This window comes from Lissotriton helveticus, chromosome 4_2, assembly GCF_964261635.1.
Source record: "Lissotriton helveticus chromosome 4_2, aLisHel1.1, whole genome shotgun sequence".
Taxonomy (NCBI): Eukaryota; Metazoa; Chordata; class Amphibia; order Caudata; family Salamandridae; genus Lissotriton; species Lissotriton helveticus.
The window spans coordinates 139607759-139627705 of NC_136064.1; the positions used below are offsets into that span (position 1 = coordinate 139607759).

At 45.5% G+C, this 19947-nt stretch overlaps 1 protein-coding gene across 1 annotated transcript; it reads left to right on the top strand.

Moving 5' to 3' along the window:
• Positions 1-2537: 2537 nt before the first annotated feature.
• LOC144751980 (vomeronasal type-2 receptor 26-like) lies at positions 2538-13070 on the top strand. Its single transcript, XM_078639939.1, has 3 exons — positions 2538-2609; positions 4778-4901; positions 12169-13070. Exons 1-3 carry the CDS (start codon positions 2538-2540, stop codon positions 13068-13070), a joined length of 1098 nt encoding a protein of 365 aa, XP_078496065.1.
• The last annotated feature ends 6877 nt before the right edge of the window (positions 13071-19947 follow it).

Genomic DNA, 19947 nt, shown 5'->3' on the forward strand with positions numbered 1-19947 from the left:
CGCAAATGCTCTGGGGGGAGACTTCAACATGGTGTTGGATCCAGACTTAGACAGGTCTTCAGGCCCTCCGCGAAGACCATTAGCGGCGGCTATGACACTCCAAGCTGAGCTCCTAAGGTTAGACCTCGTTGATGTGTGGAGAGGCAGGAACGCTAACAGGGGAGGGTACACGCACTATTCAGCATATCACGACATTCATACTAGGATTGACTACTGGCTGGCCTCCTTCTCAGTCTCTAGACACATACAATCATGCACGGTGCTGTCACACACTCTTTCAGATCACTCACTGCTCCTCTTGGTCCTGGAGACCCCGCTAGTTAGAATTCCCCCTTTCACGTGGCGCTTTCCCCCGTACTCGCTACTAGATGAAACCTTTAGATGGGAGTTGGCTGTAGAGATTGATTCCTTTTTTTGAAACGAATATAGGTTCGGTAGATAGCTTCCAAACAGTGTGGGAAGTGTTTAAGGTATTTATATGCGGAGTAGCCATGTCAAAACACTCAAGTGTCCGAAAATCAATACGTCAACGTTTGGAATATTTAGAAACGCAGCTAGCCGAACTAGAGAAGCAACAGATGCACGATCCCAATCCCTACTTAGCGGAAGACATCAAGACCCTTATCGCAGAATTCAATGAAGAGGCGGATAGGGAAGTACGTCATATGGGGAAGTATGCGACAGCAAGAACGTATGGGGAGAGTGAGCGTCCAAGTTCTCTCTTAGCTAAAATGCTGCGCAACAGCAAGAGTACCCCGAAATTAACTGAACTAGAAACGGCCGATGGTGTCACTGTCATGATGGATGATGAGATTTTGAATGAGTTTCGAGAATTCTATTCCGGGCTGTACACGTCCAGGACGGAGAATCTTGAGGCGGACATGGATGATTATCTAGAACATATACAAATGCCCTTCTTAACAAATTCACAACGGGAGTTCTTAATGTCCCCTATACAAAAAGAAGAGATATCAGACGCATTATCCAGTATGCGTGCGCACAGTGCTCCTGGGGCGGATGGTCTAACAGTGGGGTTTCAAGACAACTGAAAACGATCCCTCTTGACCTATAAATACATTTGTCATTGGAATTATCTCTCAAACACAGGGCATATACCAACAATGTCTACACAAAATGTGAATTGTTTCTTATTTTATTTCATTTTTCAGTAAAAAAGTCATTTTTTTCATTTTTATCATAATTCTCAAGTATAATACTTATAAAAATATATACATTCTACAAACAGGATTCAGAAAAAAATATTTTTCACCACAAGAAAGCTATGCATATATGTCTATAGTTATTTAAATTCATGTAAACACAATTAAATATGCACAAAACAGGTAAAGAGCCACACACGCACAAAACATGCATACTTCCTAAACATCCATCCCATCACAAAAACAACAAAAAATGTATCCTATAGCGTTGAATCTGGTGTCCAATACATGACCAAAGTTATGAGGTTTTAAAGGGAAGGAGAAGGTCGACGCGTTCCGGTGGAAAATACAGGAGTACGGACCACTTTCTTCAGGACCAAACAGATACAGTGCGATATAGGATCTCTAAACCTGGAATGCAAATCTGAAACAATATACACAAAAAATAATAGTTTATAATTATGCCCTATAATACATAGTACATTCTTATTTATATTTGGGACTAACAGTGTTGGGTTTTAAAAAGCATTCAAAGACAAACTAATCCCTCATCTGTCTACTCTCTTTGATGATGTGTGTGTGGAGGGCAGTATGCCACAGTCGATGCGAGAGGCATTAATAGTGACCATTCTCAAACCTGGCAAGCCCCACAATGTATGCGGTTCATACAGACCATTGTCTCTCCTAAACCTCGATGCGAAAATATACGCCAAGATACTAGCTACACGGCTGGCTCTATTGGCCCCTGAGCTGGTTGTCCCGGAGAAAGCAGGCTTTGTGCCAGGTAGGAACCTTACTTACAATATTCGCACTGCACTGGGGACCACACAACATGTTAGGCAGGACGCGAAGGCTGTTGCCATCTTCCTGGACATGGAGAAGGCCTTCGACTCGGTGGAGTGGCCATTCATGTTGCGGGTCCTGTGTCGGCTGGGCCTAGGTAAACCGTTCTTACAAATGATTGGAGCGTTGTATCGGAAGCCAACGGCCAGACTACGCATAGGTGATCGTGTATCCGACCCCTTCGAGATTAGCAGATGCACTAGACAAGGATGTTCACTCTGGCCCTTACTGTATAAGTTAGTGGCTGAACCATTAGCTTGTGCGCTTAGGGAGTATCACTGGCCCCGGGGGGTAAGTTTCCCAACATATAGAATTGTCATCTCGACTTACGCAGATGACACATTGCTTTATGTCCGTAATCCGGAGGTGAACCTCACTTCTGTATTGAGGGAGATGGTTCGCTTTGGTGCGCTTTCTGGGCTCAGAATAAATTGGAATAATTCAGTTGTGTTCCCGCTGACCCCAGTGACGGAACGTTTTGATATGGAATACCCACTGCATTGGTCGACGGACCCGGTGCGGTATCTCGGCATTATGATACACACAGATGCAGATGTCCTTTTCCGCGAAAACTATGGTGTAGCCTTCAGTAAACTAAAAGCCGACGTAGAGAAGTGGTGCAAACTCCCGCTATCATTGATGGGCGGTATCGCCATTATGAAAATGGTGGTGCTGCCCCGGTTCCTGTTTCTATTTAACAATTTACCCATAGTACTGTCGAAAGGTTTCTTCAGAACCCGTACGAGGCTTTTGGTTTGCTTGGCCTGGGGCGGGAAGCAACAAAGAGTGCAATGGACTACGCTTACGCTACCATACGAAATGGGAGGCCTAAGTGCTCCGGAGATGGAACGATATTACAGAGTGGCTCAGGATGCCCATCTGCACACGTGGATACACGGAGGAGCGAACATACCCCATGTGCGCATGGAACGACTGTTTGCGGACCCACTTCCACTACCGGCCACGATATGTACCTCCACGGACTGCAGAATTGGAGCCCTGGACACGATCACCGCTACAAACCACGCATGGCATGCGTTGCTGCTTGCCAGGGACGGAACCTTGCTTTACTCCCCATTGGTGGCTGTAGAGTGGGCGCTGTGATTAGCGCCAGTTAAGGAGAAAGGTGTCGTCCAGGCGCTGCATGGGCTGGGAATTAGGACGGCGGGTGAGTTGTTTGTGGATGGAAAGGCGAGAACTTGGGGACAAATAGCCCCTGCATTGGACGGGACTTCGCTGCTACAGCGTTTTCAATTTCATAGGGTCCGTAGTGCGCTGATGGAACTCTTGGGTCCGGATCTGAAAGAACCCCCGGAGGTTCCGGAACTTACTCACGTCATTAAAACAGTATCATCACAAAAATTGATAGCTCACCTAAATAAAGCAATCGCATCGCGCAGAGGTCAGGAACCCTCGAAAGCCAGACTCGCGTGGCAGAGGGATTTGCGGATCACAATAGATGACACTATGTGGAAATACTGCTGCATGAGCACCAAGAGGCTGTCATTGAATGGTCGACACCGGCTGATACACTTTAAATTCTTGCACAGAGTGTACTACACTCTGGAACGGCTACACAGATACGGCCTCAGACAGTCTTCTGAGTGTGAGAGATGTCGTGCGCCCAACGCAGACTTCATACATCTGGCATAGGGATGCCCGAGAATACGCACATTCTGGGAAGAGGTGATTGCGGAAATGGGTGAGATACTGGAAATGGAGCTGCCAGCCGATCCTGCCCTGGCACTGCTCGGCCACTCCAGGGGTCTGCCCATGGCGATTAGGCGACTGACAGACATGGGTATGCTAATGGCCCGACGAGTAGTAGCTCAATGCTGGATGAGGGGCCCTCTCCCAACCAAGAGAAGGTGGGCTAGAGACATGCTATATTGCAGCCCGCAATCGGAGCACTATAGTGAGCTACTCACTCCCACGAGTCGCCCGAAGAACTTCTGGAGCCTGTATCAAACATTTAGGAGCTCTAGTGTGAGTGCTCCCGACACACAGGCAGACGGACAAGAGGAGACGGAATAGTAGAGAAGTAGAATGTAGTGACCCTTATACCCTCATAACAAGTGAATTCCCAGATGGATGGGGAAGAAGGCTGGTCAGGGACACCGGGATATGTATCAGACAGTCAGTAATTAGGGTTGGGTGCCTCTGGGAGGTTCCTAGTACTTTTGAACCGGGCGGTATCAGGTCGGGACACACATCACTGACCCAAACGGGGGGCACTACACTTAGTAGAGGGCATCAGTGGACTGGAGAGCCATGTAGATAGATTGTAGGCTGGGGAACAAGTTAGCGTTGTTGGGGGAGGGTACAGAAATGTACATGTTGCGGGGGGTAGTTACAGAAGGACATACACAGGTGAGGGTAGATTTAGAATATCAAAAACACACCGCTGCCACTATTATACTAGGATATGTTTTATATGGAGTGGACGTGTTCGTCGCCAAGGACCACAGCAAGTTGTTACAAAAGTGCGATAACAGTCAAGTAAAATTATTATTTTGGATCTGGGCGGTATACGCCGCCAGACCCCAGGGATGTCGGCACTTTGGCTGTGTACTATCGGACTGTTCCACAGTCCATCTATTTATGTGTTCGCTGCCGGCCCTTGGGGTTGTAGGCTGGGAGCTGTGTATGACCTTCAGTTGGCAAATAAAGGTGTTAAAAAAAAAGAAAAAAGAATTCTTAAACACACCATCAGCCTAGCTATTATATAGCTAGTTGCACTGCACTCTTCACTCTGTATCTGTTCTTTTCCCCAGGCTCCCAGTTCCTTCTGCAGCGAGAGCTGCCTCCCTGGGTTCAGACAGTCTGCGAGGAAAGGATGGACTGTCTGCTGCTTTGACTGTGTTCCCTGCTCTGCTGGTGAGATTTCAAATGAGACAGGTGAGTATCCTGTGAGTCTGATGAACATACATCACTAGTGCACGTAGTGGGACATGGTCCTGTATGGAAAACCACACAGCCAGGAACTGCATATCTTTTGCTGTCATGAATCAAGCACGTCCAGTGTGGTAACATTACTGACTGTCAGACTGTCTGTCTGTCTGTCTGTCAGACTGTCTGTCCGTCTGTCCATCTGCCATAACTGTGGAATTATTTACATATTCCTTGAAAAACATTTTTAAATTGTCCTCTTCTCCTGGAGCTCTTCCCCCTTACTCCAGGGGGTTCAGTGACTACAGTACCCGTTTTGGAGTCAGTGGATTAAATGATTAAATACACATGAAACAGCATCCTGTTTTTTGTCCTATCACTCGAATAGTATACGGAGTGCCATGAATGTCATATACTCAGGACAAGACACCAAAGAAATGATAAGAAAGCTTAGCTTGGCACAGAGTAAGGCATGAGCAAAGTAACCCCTAGATTAGGGTCTCAACCATTCAGCGGGACCCTGATAGAGCCAGCTGTGTTCTACAGAGTCCTACCCCTGTGACCTTGAACAATTCTTAATCATATTTTTTAAGTACAGTTTATTTTTAATGTGGGTGATGTGTGAAAGATTTCACATCAACGACGACAACACACTCAAAATCATGAACACCATCCACTCTGGATCTCTGTCAGACCCATGCCCACACCACATCTTCAACAAAGCTAGCTCCACCATCGCACCCCATATCTGCAAGGCCATCAACGTCTCCTTCGAAACCGCGACCTTCCCAGAGAGCTGGAAGCACGCCAAGATCAACGCCTTACTGAAGAAACCCAAGGCGGATCCGAGGGACCTCAAGAACTTCCGGCCAATCTCCCTGCTTCCGTTCCCAGAGAAGGTCATCAAGAAGATCGTCAACAGACAGCTGACATGCTACTTCGAGGAGAACAACATCCTGGACCCATCCCAGTCTGGATACCGCAGCCACCACAGTACTGAGACTGCCCGCATTGCCGCCTCTGATGACATCAGGGCCCTGCTGGACAACGGCAAAACCACAGCCCTCATCCTCCTGGACCTATCAGCTGCCTACGACACTGTCTGCCACCGCACCCTACACACATGCCTCTACAACACAGGAATCCAAGAAAACCTCCTTTCTCTCTGGTAAAACACAGAGCGTCCACCTCCCCCCTTTCTGTAACGAAGCCTCCGAGATCATATGCGGCGTATCCCAAGGATCGTCTCTCAGCCCGACACTGTTCAATGTCTACATGGCACTGCTCGCCCATGTCGCCCGACTGCAGGACCTCAACATCATTTCCTTCACCGAAGACACCCAGCTGATCCTCTCCCTCATGAAGGACCCCTCACCGCCAAAACCAAACTCCAGAAGGAATGAAATCCATCGCTGAGTGGATGAAGATCAGCCGTCTGAAGCTGAACTCGGACAAGACAGAGGTCCTCATCCTCGGCTCCACCCTCCCAGCCTGGGATGACTCCTGGTGGCCGTCCGCACTGGGAGCAGCTCCAACACCACCGACAACGCATGAAACCTGGGGTTTATCCTCGACTCAACACTCTTCATGACCAACCAAGCCAATGCCATCTCATCCTCCTGCTTCAACACCCTCCGCATGCTCCACAAGATCTACAGGTGGATCCCCACTGAAACAAGAATAATGGTCACCCAGACCCTCGTCAGCAGCAGGCTCGACTACGGAAATGTCCTCTATGTAGGAGCCTCAGCCAAACTCCTGAAATGCCTACAACGCATACAGATTGCCTTTGCTCGCCTGATCCTTGACATACCGCGCCACAGCCACATCAAACCACTCCTGAGAGACCTGCACTGGCTTCCCATCAACAAGAGGATCACCTTCAAGCTCCTCATCCATGCATACAAGGCACTCCACAACACCGGTCCGGCATACCTCAACAGACGACTCTCCTTCCATACATCGATCGACTGCTTCGCTCCGCCGACCTCACCCTCGCCACTGTCACCTGCATATGAAGAGCGACCACCAGCGGCAGTTTGTTTTCCCACCTTGCCCCCAAGACCAGGAACACCCCCATCTACCCTCCTACAACAGACCCAGGACCTACTGACCTTCAAGAGGCTTCTCAAGACCTGGCTATTCAAGAAGTAGAAGCACCCTTCCCCCTCCAGTGCCTTGAGACCCTCACGGGTGAGTAGTGCACTTTACAAATGATTGATTGATTGATTGATTGAGAGCCTCTTACATACATTTTGGTGAGAAATGATGTGCTTATATTCCATGCAACATCCATAAAAAAGTTATTTTTGAACAAAACAGGAACTCATCTATAAGAAATGAGAGGGTGTCACAGAGATTATTTGCAATAATGTTAGTGAGCTGCTGCTATGTTACAATAGTGAAAACTACTGTTACTAGCCCAGAATATTAGATGTAAACACATTTAAAACCTGGAGGAGTATGCCTGTGCACTAGCAGTGACCTGGCCAAAGAGGGAAATTGGAACATAAATTCAAAGCTTTTCCTAACAGACGCTCCCAAAATATGTTTGGCCCTAAACCCCCTAAATACTAAAGATGCCCCTGGCTTGGCACTTGGCATTGATGGATCATATGGAATACATGCTGTGCATGAACCAACCTCAGAGCATTGCCACAGAGATAAAGATCATATTTATTCATTTATTTATTTACTTGTATTTTTATGTATTTATTTATTTACCAATTTTATATAGTGCATATCAGGCCCTAGGGTGTCAGACCTCTTTACACAAAGACATAAAGTATGTATTTTCATAACAACATGTTTGCAGAGGAAATATAAATCGGCAAACTGCTTCGCTAGCATAATCCAAGAACTCAACCCAGGTCTGTGATGAGATCTTGTGTCTGTCCCTGAACTGTTGTCTATACTTCTCAGGATACAGTCAAAACGTACTTACTAAGATGGACGTCATCGCAGTGTAGCGTGTCAGGCCCCACACCTCTAGTGTAAGAGTGTGTCCCTTACCATTGTGGCATGTACCTCCATAGTCCACCACCCCAACACTCCTCTGGGACCTCATGGACTCTCGGAGCCACTTCATAGGCTGCAAACAGTTATCCATGTCATCCCCACCACATACCCTGGCACAAAATCTTTGGTTATCAGATATTGTAGATGTGCTGCCACCATTACTGCTGGACTCCACCTCATGGAACATCTGCCTCTCAAGTTCCAACCTCATTTCCTCTAGAGCTTGTTCCTGCTTTAACTTTGCCAGCTCTAGCTTGAGTATTCTCTCATCTGTACTCTAGCTCCAGGTTATTTGATGAGACACTGCTCCCTGCTATGGGAAGATGGCTGCTTCCAGCATGTTGTTGTCCCTCTCCACCGGAAGTCCCAGATATGCCTCAGCATCTAGATTCAGTTCCGCATCCTCCTCAATCTCTTGGGCCTCCTCCTCTGGGACCTCAGCCCCTGATTTACAGGCCTCTGCCCAGGTTCTCAGTCTTTTCCACCTTCTGATTGAAGCCCTCCGTTGATATTCTTGCAATTATCCTCAAGCTTGACTACATTGTAGGATTCTAACTTGGGTAACTCAAAACCAATTACTGCAGGTGCAGGTGCTGCTTCTCCAGAGAGAGACGTGGTTTGGCAAAAAAATCAAAAAGTCAATTAGAGAAAATTGAAAAGGTTTTAAATTGGTCTTAGTATCGAGTTGTAGTAAAAAATGAGTTACTACATGGTATTGCACAAATACAAGTCCTATCCTCACCACTGATCACCGATGTTAGTCATGGGGTTTCTAGTTGGCAGAGGTATGCACCTTGTCCAGGTAAGGAACACCACTCTAGTCAGTGTAAGCTAGATACACACCAACCGATAGCCTGTGATAACCCTCTGGTAACTTGGAGAGCAGTCAGGTGTGTCTGAAGAGGCAATATGGATAGTATTTGTGCAAAACGCACACACACAGGAAAATCAACAAAAACACTAATACCTGACTCCAGACAGGTTTAGAAAAATAGAGAATAAGTGTATAGATAAATCAAGACCAAAACAACAAACATCCAATAAGTAGAAGTCAAGTTATGAATTTTTAAAGAATAAAAAGAGTTCTAGCTCTTCGAAGCAATAAGCATCAATTGGGGTTATCTGGACAAGGAGGGCCAGGATAAAGTCAACAGTTCAGGCAGACTGTGATGGAGTGCAGGCTAGGGACAAGAGCCACAGATGGCAGTTGAATAAAGTACCTTGTTCCTGGTTGCAAAAGCGAGATGCAGGGTGTGGACAAGTGATGCAGTGGCGGTGATGCATAGGGTTTGTTGAGAGAAGCATCGATTTGGAGTGAGGCAGTTCCAAAGATGATACTCAGGTTAATCCACACTAGAGGGGTAATGCAGCAGTTCCGGGTGAGGTACACAAATTCTACCCCTGCAACAGAGTTGATTCGCTGGTGATGCTTCACAAAGACTGGAGATTAATCGATTTCTCTGGTGCAAGTATCTTGGTCAACTTCTAGTAAATCATCCACAGGAGCATGTGTATACACTTTAACCCCTTTGCATCTAGGCCTTTTCCCCTCCTGCGCTAAGCCTTTTTTTCGCTATTTGGGGTAGCGCGCGCTTAGGCCCCTGTAACTTTTTGACCACATAAGGTATCCACGCCAATTTTGCGTCCCTTTCTTCCAACATCATGGGGATTGTGAAGACCCAGGGTTTGTGGAGTCCCTTAGAGGGGTTCCAGAAATTAAGCAAAATATACTAACATTTTTGGGTTTTTTTTCTGAAAAATGGGAAAAACGGGCTGCAAATGGGTTTTTCCCTGCAAATGTTATAAAAAAAGGGTTTCTGGGGCTGAAATCACAACTTTCCCAGCTTTTAGGGAATGACAGTCTTTTGTCAGAGAACCAACATTTTTCATCCAGTTTTGGCATTTTTCTGGGACATAGCCTATTTTTACTATTTTTAGTACTTTCAACCTTCTTCCAGTTAATGGTAAAAATGAGTATGGAAGCAATAATGGATCTTGGAAAGCTATACATTTTAGAAAAGTTAAAACATTATGAATTCAGAAAGGGGTCATTTGTCTAAATCCGTGAAGGTTTCTTTATAGAAACAAACAGTTAAATATTGGAAAAATTGGAAATTTGTTGAAAAAAACAGCCTTTTGTCTCAACGTTTTCCCCTGTAACTTCTTGTAATTATGACAGCTCTTTGAAAGCAATATACCGTTACATCCGTGTGACCTTCCTGGTTGTGGGGATATAAAGGACTTGTATGTTCACCAAGAACCCGACGAACCCAGAGCCAAAAACTGAGCAGCAACTTGCAATGGTATTTTATTATGTACCGGGTATAGAGCAATTATTCTGGGAAAATGTATGCATGGAAAAAGCGGTATGAAAGTCACCTATGTATTTCTGAATTGGGTAAAAATTATAGAGTTTAGAAACAGTACATATTTGCACATTTTCAAAATTGAGAATACTCATAGCATGAGAATTATTGGTCATTTTTCAAAATGACTTCTTTTTTACACAATGTCTTTTATTTGGAAGGAAGAAATGCATGAAACCTCAATAGGTAATAACAGTAGATTTACAAATCTGAATTACCCTAAGTCTCCCGATAAAAACGGTATCTCACTTGTGTGGGTCGGCCTTGTGCCCGCGACAGGAAACGTCGCAAAACGCAACGTGGTCATACCTCAACTTTGCAATGAAAAACTACTCTTTCTAGGCAAAGTGCCTAGCTGTAGTTTTTCCACCCTAGCTCTGCCGGCACCTAGGGAAACCTAACAATCCACAATCACTTTCAAGTAGTTCTAAAACAAAAAGGGAAACAGTAGCCTGCTAAAAACAAGGAGTGAAACTGCACCAATCAAAGAGATGGTAAAGAGGCTATTCACCATGGGAGGAACAAATACAAGCTTGACAAATAGGAAAACAAAAAGGAAGCAGCCAAAGAGTTTGATAGCAAAGCCAATTAATGGTAAGCAATGGTTGGGCTGCAAAGCCCAGTCAGTTCTTAATATATGTTTCATAACTGGATAGCTTGCATTGTCTGATAGTTTCAACCTAGGAGTAAGAAAATGGCTTCCTGAAAGCAAACAGGAGGTTTGAGTCACTATGTCAAGAAGCATTCTGAATGCAAAAAGCAATACCCTGAATTCTGGACTGTCTTCAAACTAAGAAGCTTTGGGCCATATGTATCATGCAAATTTGCATTCGCAAAGGCCTAAATTTGCAGAATTTTGGCCTTTGCGAATTCGAATTTGCTAAATGGGATGTATGAAGGAAAATCCGGTGCAAAATAAGGAATCGCAAATTTTGCGATTCCTTAAATGCAATGTATGAAGTTTTAAAAATATGCAAATTGTCCCTAAGGAATCGCAAATTACCACGGTAATTTGCGAATTTCTTGAAAAATGCCCATTTTAGCATTTTTCAAAGTGCCATGTGACGCACATACATGCCCTTAGGTCATGTATGTGCACCACATGTGCACCCATCCTTATTTCAGGGGCGCAACAGGGTGTCCTTTGGACACCCCTGCATCCTTGAAATTATTCTCAATTTGCGATTAGCAAATTGCGAATTGCAAATTGAGAATCAATTCTCATTCCTTCCTATGGGCCTCCTGGCCCATTGAAATGAATGGGAAAGTATTCCTTACTTGCGAATTCGCAATTCGCGAATTAGCAATTAAGGAATATCAAGAAATCACAAAATCGCTATTACAGAATCGCAAATTGGTACCTTGCTACATATGGCAGTTTGTTTAGTCTAGAAAAGATGTGCAGGGAAAGGCATGAGGGAAACCTGGGTATATCAATTCATCACAGCAGAGAATCTTGTGAGAATTGTTAGGTGTGATAAGTTTGTATTAATTAGGAATGTTTTTCAAATACACCTTTCCAATGCATGTCTGTACTAACACGTTAATTTTTATTGTGGTAATCACGTTTTTTTTTTATACACTGAGATAACATCTGATATTGATTTGTAGATATATCTTGTTGTACTCAATGACTCTCAGTTTGGCAGGAACCGTTTTACATAAAATCACCCTAATAGTGTCTCTCGTTGGTCTGTGAATCTCCAGTCTGTACCTCCTTCTTACAGTAGCTTTCAATAGGGAGGCTAGTGAGACATCCTTCTTTATCATCCAAGAGGCAACTAAGGGGTGTTTCTTTGGGTCACAAAATATGCAGTTTCTCCCTAATATCCGTTTGAGACTTCCTAAGTACAGAGATTGTACTCAGTAACCGACTCTCTTCTTTTTTTCAGATTCCCGTGACTGCTGGCCTTGTCCTGAAGACCACTGGCCCAATGAAGAGAGAACCCGATGTGATCTAACAACTGTCGAGTTCCTCTCCCTTGAGGAGCCTTTGGGAATCACACTCTCATGCCTCACCAGCCTCCTCTTCCTACTCACCCTTCTTGTTCTCTGCATCTTCAAGAAGTACCAGGACACGCCAATTGTCAAAGCAAACAATCGAGAGCTCAGCTACGTGCTTCTCATCGCCCTCATGCTCTGCTTCCTCTGTCCCTTCACCTTCATTGGCCATCCCATGAGGGCCACCTGCATGATCCGCCAAAACTCATTTGGAATTATCTTTTCCATCAGCATTTCCACAATTTTGGCCAAGACCATCACTGTGATTATAGCGTTCAATGCTCGCGATCCCACCAGCCGCTCTTCAAGGTGGCTTGGGACCAGAGTCCCCAGTGCAGTGGCCCTTCTATGTTCATTTGCTCCAGTCCTGATTTGCACAGTCTGGCTGCTCCTTGATCCTCCGTTCCCAGTGAAGATACAGATTCGAGACACCACCATCATCCAGTGTGACGAGGGCTCCGTTCTCTTCTTCTATCTGATGTTGGGATATCTGGGCTTGTTGGCCACTGTCAGCTTTGTGGTTGCCTTTTACGCCCGTAATTTGCCTCAGAGTTTCAATGAGGCCAAGTTCCTCACCTTCAGTATGCTTGTGTTTCTGGCGGTCTGGATCTCTTTCATACCCGCGTATCTCAGCACCAATGGAAAGTATTTGGTGGCCGTGGAGATCTTCGCCATCTTGTCATCGAGTGCAGGACTATTGGGTTGTATCTTCATTCCTAAATGTTACATCATCCTTTGGAGGCCGGATATGAATACAAAACAGTACTTAATGCAAAGGCCTATTTCCAAATGACAAAAAAGTCTGCAACCAATGTATAAAATATTCTATTTGTATAACCTCTCTTCTTGTCATGTATGCAGCAGGTGAGATCAACATGACAAATCGTTCGGTGGCTTGGTAGACTAATGCTGTTAGGAGTGGCCTTTTCTGCAGGGTCACCCCCAAACTTATTACCAAGGGTAGCGATAGGCAATTATCGCCGGTTTAGCGGCGGTTTTGGCCGCGGAGTGGCGATAATTCTATCGCTCTATTAGCATAGCAAGCTGTCGCTAACTGATGTTTGCAACAGCTTTTAGGCGATAGCGAGCGGTTTGGGGCCCGCTTTGCATGTTAGCGATATTTATCACTAATGACATGCAAAGTGGGCGTACACAACATGTTAGCGACTGAAAGCAGTCGCTAACGTCGATATCGCCTATTAGCAAGGCAGGCGTAGTGATGGAAATATTTGCGCTAAGCGCGAATATCTCCAAATACTAACACCTGCCCAGACCAGTTCTTAGCCATGTTATCCAAAGGGAGGGGGATAACATGGCTAAGAGCATTTCGGCCCTAATGCGTGAATATCGCTGTATTCTCAGCGATATTCACGCATTTCGCCGCTATCGCTGGATATTTTAGCACAATGGAAAAAAATGTTGCAAATAGCATGTTTTCTCCGCTAACATATCCAGCGATAGGCAGCGATAAAAAAATTGTCGCTAAGCCTATTTAACGATAATTATCGCTACTTGTTGGTAATATGCCCCTTTGTGCCTACTTCTTCCCCTGTTCGCTAAATTCATATTTGTTGGCTTTAGTACTCTGTGCACTTTACTTCTCTTCTAAACAGTGCTAAATTAATTGTGCTCTCTCCTTACTTAGTAACATTGGCTTATCCACATATGGCATATTTAATCTACCTATAAGTCCCTAGTAATATGCACTGCCTGTGCCCAGGGCATTTAAATTACTTAATAATAATAATAAGGGAGTTTTATAAAGCGCGCGGTTACGCTAAGGTAGCGTGTCCCGGCGCTAAGACAGACAAAAGCTCATACAAGCAGGCCGCTGAGTCAGCTAGAGTTATCGTGTGTAAAGATGTGTTTTTAGCTTCTTCCTGAAGTCGGCTTCAGACACTTCTAAGCGAAGGTCCAAGGGTAGAGCATTCCAGCCCTTCGCCACCAAGTAGCGAAAGGATCTGCCTCCCATGTGAGCCCTTCTTATCCTGGGGACCTTTAATAGGCCACCATGTGAGAAGCCCAGCGCTCGCGTAGGTTCGTATCTGGAGACCAGACTCTGGAGTGGTGCTGGTGCCCTCCCATTAAGTATACGGTGACAGGTACAGAGGGCCTTAAACTCCACCCTGCTCTTCACTGGAAGCCAGTGAAGAGTTTGAAGGGCTGATTTAGAGGCCGATCCTTTAGGAAGCTTCAGAATGAGGCAAGCTGCCGCATTCTGCAGTACCTGGAGACGATTTAATACCTTACTGGTTGCTCCTAGGTACAGTAGGTTGCCGTAATCTATGCACGATGTGACGAGGGCATGTACCAGCGTCCTGCGGGCAGACATGGGAAGTAGATCTAAGACCTTCCGCAAACTTTTTAGGACGCTGAAACAGACACCCACCACACGGCCTATCTGAGGTCCAAAGGACAAATCAGCATCAAGCCAAACTCCAAGATTCTTGGCTTCCCAACAGGGGGTTGGAACCTCACCTAGACAAGAGGGCCACCACGCCAACGACCACACAGATGGACCACCCCCCACCAAGGGCACCTCGGTCTTATTGCTATTCAGTTTGAGGCAATTGGCGGACATCCAGGTTGCCAACTCCTGCATACAGGTTCTGAATTGGTCCACCTCAAGACCGGGTGCGCGCGATAGGGAGATAGCCAGCTGCATATCATCGGCGTAGGATACTATGTGCAAGCCATGACCCTCCACAATAGAGGCCACCGGGGAGCCATATAGATTAAACAGGGTGGGACTCAGGGACAAGCCCTGGGGCACGCCCTGTCCCAAACAGATCTCCCCGGAATAGCATTCACCCTGGCGGACCTGGAAGCCTCTCCCTGTCAGAAAGGACTGAAACCATCTAACTGCAGTACCCGATATTCCTCCATTATTCAGACACTGTAGCAAGGTGGTATGTGCTACAGTGTTGAATGCCGCACTTAGGTCCAGTAGGATGAGGGCCATGGTCTGCCCTTCATCCACCCCCTGACGTAGGGTCTCCACTGCCATCAGGAGCGCCGACTCCGTAGAGTGACGGGGACGGAAACCAAACTGGGTGTCATGCAGGAGGACAGCCTCCTCCACGAAATCCATCAGTTGTACATTAATCACCTTCTCCGCCACTTTAGCCAGGTAGGGTAAAAGGGAGATAGGTCGGAGGTTCTCTAATTTTTTGAAACTGATGTTGGATTTCTTCCTCAGGGGTATAACCACCGCCTTCTTCCAGTCTCTAGGCACTATCCCAGTCTTAAATGACAGGTCTAACAGGTGCCTGATGTAAGGTTCCAACACTGGCAAGCTGTCGGCTAGCCGTTTAGGCGTAGTGGGGTCCTGAGGGGATCCGGACTTGATAGATTTACATATCTTTAGGAGGTCCTCCGGGGGCGGGGTAACGAAGTTAGCCAATCTGTATCTATTCCCCCAATCCCTCGGGATTTCCATGAACTCAGTCCCTGCCATGAGATGACTAGAAAATGACGAGTAGATTTTAGTTACCTTCTCGGCTAGTAGGCCTGCAGCACTGCTTGTGCCCCCACTTACATAGCCTTTTAAGCACATCTCAGACCTGCCACTTCAGAGCCTGTGTGTGCAGTTTTAAACTGCCAGGTAGATCTGACAAGTTACATCTCTTAACAAACACAATACGATGATGGGCGGTTTACTAAAATGTTTCAGGCACTCACCCTCTGTCACCAGATCTTGGTTGAATCCATCATTTCGCTACCCCAGTTCAGACCTATCTATATGCAAATCACTGTTTCCCCTGTGCCTCATCGGAACTGTGAAGGCCGAACTGCCAAGCCTTCCCTGGATTGGAAACAAGCATCATGAGACCGTTTTCAGGGTAACACCACACAACAGGCTAGCTTGATTCCAATCGCAAAGTAAGCAAGTATTTTCTAAGTTACACCTCTAGCCAGGCCAAATCGTCCTTTTTGATACATTTAAGTCACCCCTCTTGAAGGTCCTGGAAAGCCCAGAGGGCAGAGTTCAATGTATTAAGAAATATGTACATGTAATTTTAAGTTTGACATATCTTGGCAGTGAAAAACATTGGGATACCTTATTACATGTTATATGTGTAATTTCTAAGTGGGGATATACCTGCCTCATGTTTGTTATCCCTGGAAGCCTCATTTAAAATCCTAACTTATGGTGAAGTTGTACTTTCAAATACAATTCTGAAAATGCCACTTTTAGATAGTTAGCATGTTCTGCCTTAGCCATTTGATACCTGTTGCCTGTCTCTCATCACATGACTGGGTTTAGTTGGCAGCTGGGTGCTGTGCATTCCTCCCAGACAGCCGCACACAATGGGAGCTTAGGTGTGACTGAGTTGGCCATTCTGACCGGATGGGAGGAAGGAGCTGGACCTAGCCTCACTTACACCTGAATAGGCTGTGTCCTGTTCCCTCACAAAGGGCTGCCTATCCCCTGTCGTTAGTCTAGAGCCAGTGCTGACAGTCAGGGCATCTTTCCACTCCAAAGGCTTGTCTTCGAAGTCTCCCTTACTTCAAAGGCACTACGGGGTATATGTACTGGACCTCAGACACCACCACTTTGGTACACTTCTGAACCTATGGATACTTTGCCAGGAAAAAGGACTGATTTGCAGCTGAAAGGACTGCCAAGCTGCTGGAGTGCTACTCTGCTCAACTCTTGCTTTGCTGAATTGACTTGCAGCATGCTGCCTTCTTGCCTGGGTGAGAAGGACTGGACAAGCATCTCTTAAACATAGTACCAGGAGTGACTCCAAGGGCTAATTGGCTGTCTCTTGACCTTAGGCGTGACCAACAGAACCAACATATCTTATCTTCTGGTACATCCTCCAACAGAACCATGCATCGCTGCTGCTGCATAAATTACGCCCCTTCGCAGGAGGTCCAACTGACCCTGGCAGCTTCAGAACTAAAGCATTGCCACCAGCATGGCAGCTCGACAATGACATCAGACTCCGTATCGCAGTCTTGCAGCCAACGTAATTGACGCATCGCATTGGCTGTTTGCCACATCCTTGATGCCCAGACTTCTCAACAATGACACTCCGGATCTCGCACTGCAGCATCGCCACATCTCAGAACTGACACATCACTTTATTGCGCAATGCTTCCTGCCTCAGGTCCACTCAACTCTCCCCAACAAGATTTAGGGTACTTTGTTCAACAGGCCTAACCTAATCCCCATCACCAGCCCATGCTCCACTGAGGTTGATCTGAAGTTGTGGCTTTGTCCTGGTCCGGAGCGTCCAGGTATCCCTTGTTCTAACCTATTGTATTTGGTCATGTGTGTCTTGTTTTAATTATTAAAATTAAATCTACTGTATGTTCCTAAACCTGGTGAGTGATCTCTGTGTGGAGCATTCACTGTTTTACGGTTTCAAGTGTTGCACAAGTGCTTTACACATTGCCTTCAGGTTAAACCTAACTGCTCTGTGTCAAGAGCGAGAGGGGAGCACAGGTTGTTTCGGGATTGCTTGTGCCTTACTCTGACTAGGACTGTGGTTGCCGCTTGACCAGGACGCATTCCCCAGTTAACCAACAATTTCTAACAAATGCATTCACTCAAAGGAATGGTGTTCAACCTCATGTTTACAAATGGTTGTTTTTCTCATGAATTTCATCATTCTAAGGTTGTTAAAATCAGTTGGGTGGCATTAAATATCGGATATTCATCACTAAGATGCCCTTTGGTGTGCAGTGAAATTCACATGTTATGTTACGTGCTGTGTAAACAAAATAGTATTTCAGAGCTATATGAAGAAAAATATAGGGTCATTTTTAATTAAAGAAAGGACTTTGTACAAGATAATGAAAACATTTAAATGTGCCCCTTATTTACATGGGAGATTTATAGGGCCCGATTCACAGAACTAACTTAAGACAAAATCCTGAACTTACTACTTTTGGTATTCACAGAAGTTATGATTTTGTCTTAAGTTTGTCTTAAGACAGACTTAAGACAGACTTAAGTTAGGATTTTTTCAAACTACGCAAATAAACTTACTGAAAAAGATGTAGAAATGCAGCAAAAACGTGCTTCTAGAAGTATATGGTGATGTAGGAACCAACTGTTAATATAACGAAAAAAGAGGATTCAAGCAGCGACTCAGCCGTGTAGATATACTTGTGCTAGTAGCTATGACAATAAATACCTTGAAGTTAGCTGAACTTCTCTGTATCACTTCAATGTTAAGAGCGGCAAACAAGTAATGCTGGCTCGGGGCACACCATTAAAGAAACAACGTGCTTCTGGCGTACTAAACCAAAGCCTGGAAAAAACGAGGATAACGTGAGGAAATACCTGTCTGCCACCTCCGCAGCAACTATAAACAACTAGTACACAAGTAACATGAACCTACTTACACAGAGGGGCATATTACCAACAACTAGTGATAATTATTGCTATGTTGGTTTAGCTGCAACATTAATATCGTCGATTTTATTCGCTTAGGAGCCTTGCTATTATCAAGGTTTATCTCCTAAGCCATAAAAATCGGCCGAAAGGCATGCATATCGCTGTAAAGTCAGCGATATTCATGCATTACCGAGCAAATGCTCTTAGCCATGTAATCCACCTACCATTGGATTACATGGCTAAGAACAGCTCTGGGCAGGCGTTAGGTTTTGGAGATAATCGCGCTTAGCGCGATTATTTCCAAAAGTTGGTAATAGGAGATAGAGATGTTAGCGACTGTTTCCAGTCGCTAACATCTTGGCAAGCCCACTTTGCATGTCATTAGCGATAATTATCGCTGACATGCAAAGTGGGCCCCTAAATGCCCGCTATCGCCTACTAGCTGTCGCTAACTGGTGTTAGCGACAGCTAGGTAATAGGGCGATACAATTATCGCCGCTTTAGCGGGAAAAATTCCCGCTAAAGCGGCGATAAGGCCCTTGGTAATATGCCCCAGAGTTCTTTATAACTGCACCAACGGAGCTTGCCCTCTATGCGTCCTATAATCCGAAACCTCTCATGCAAGCATCGAGCCACAGAAAGAATAAAAAAAAAACTCCAAACCAGCAGAATTCTTAAAATGTGCAACAGTGGAAATCTCGAGTGTTGATAATGAAAACCAAGTAATGGCTCATGAAATTTGTAAATATATACCGTAAAGGACATAAACACTATTCACACAGTACACACCAAGGGGGAAAGTGAAACCAGTGCTGATAACAATGCGGGTGCGATGGAGGAAGTGAAAAATGAAAACGACTTTAAAGAATAAAAGCATTAATAAGCACAAATCTAGAGAGAAAGACAGAAAAAGGATAAATGCAAACCCAGGGATAGGGAAACCTAAGGAGGGACTATACATTTCACCTGAAGGCTAGGAAACAGGAGTTAAGAGAAGAAGCCTGAGACAACCTGACTAAGGCCGTCAATCTTAGGGATACCAAGTTATTTTGGGCCACGGTCAACAGCCCATTCCTCCAGAAGGATGAATCCCCGGTACTGTCTGCACAGGTGAGCGAGGAACAGTGGTTGGCCCATTTTTCTAGTATTTTTAACCCTGTTGGATTAGATGCAAGGAGTGATAGGGACGTCGTGGTTGACACCCCCTTACCCCTTAATATTACAGTTACCGAGGTGGACATGGCCATTCGATGTAGTAAGGGGGGGAAGTCACCGGCCCCCGATGGGGTACCCGTGGACCTTTATAAAGCCGAGGTAT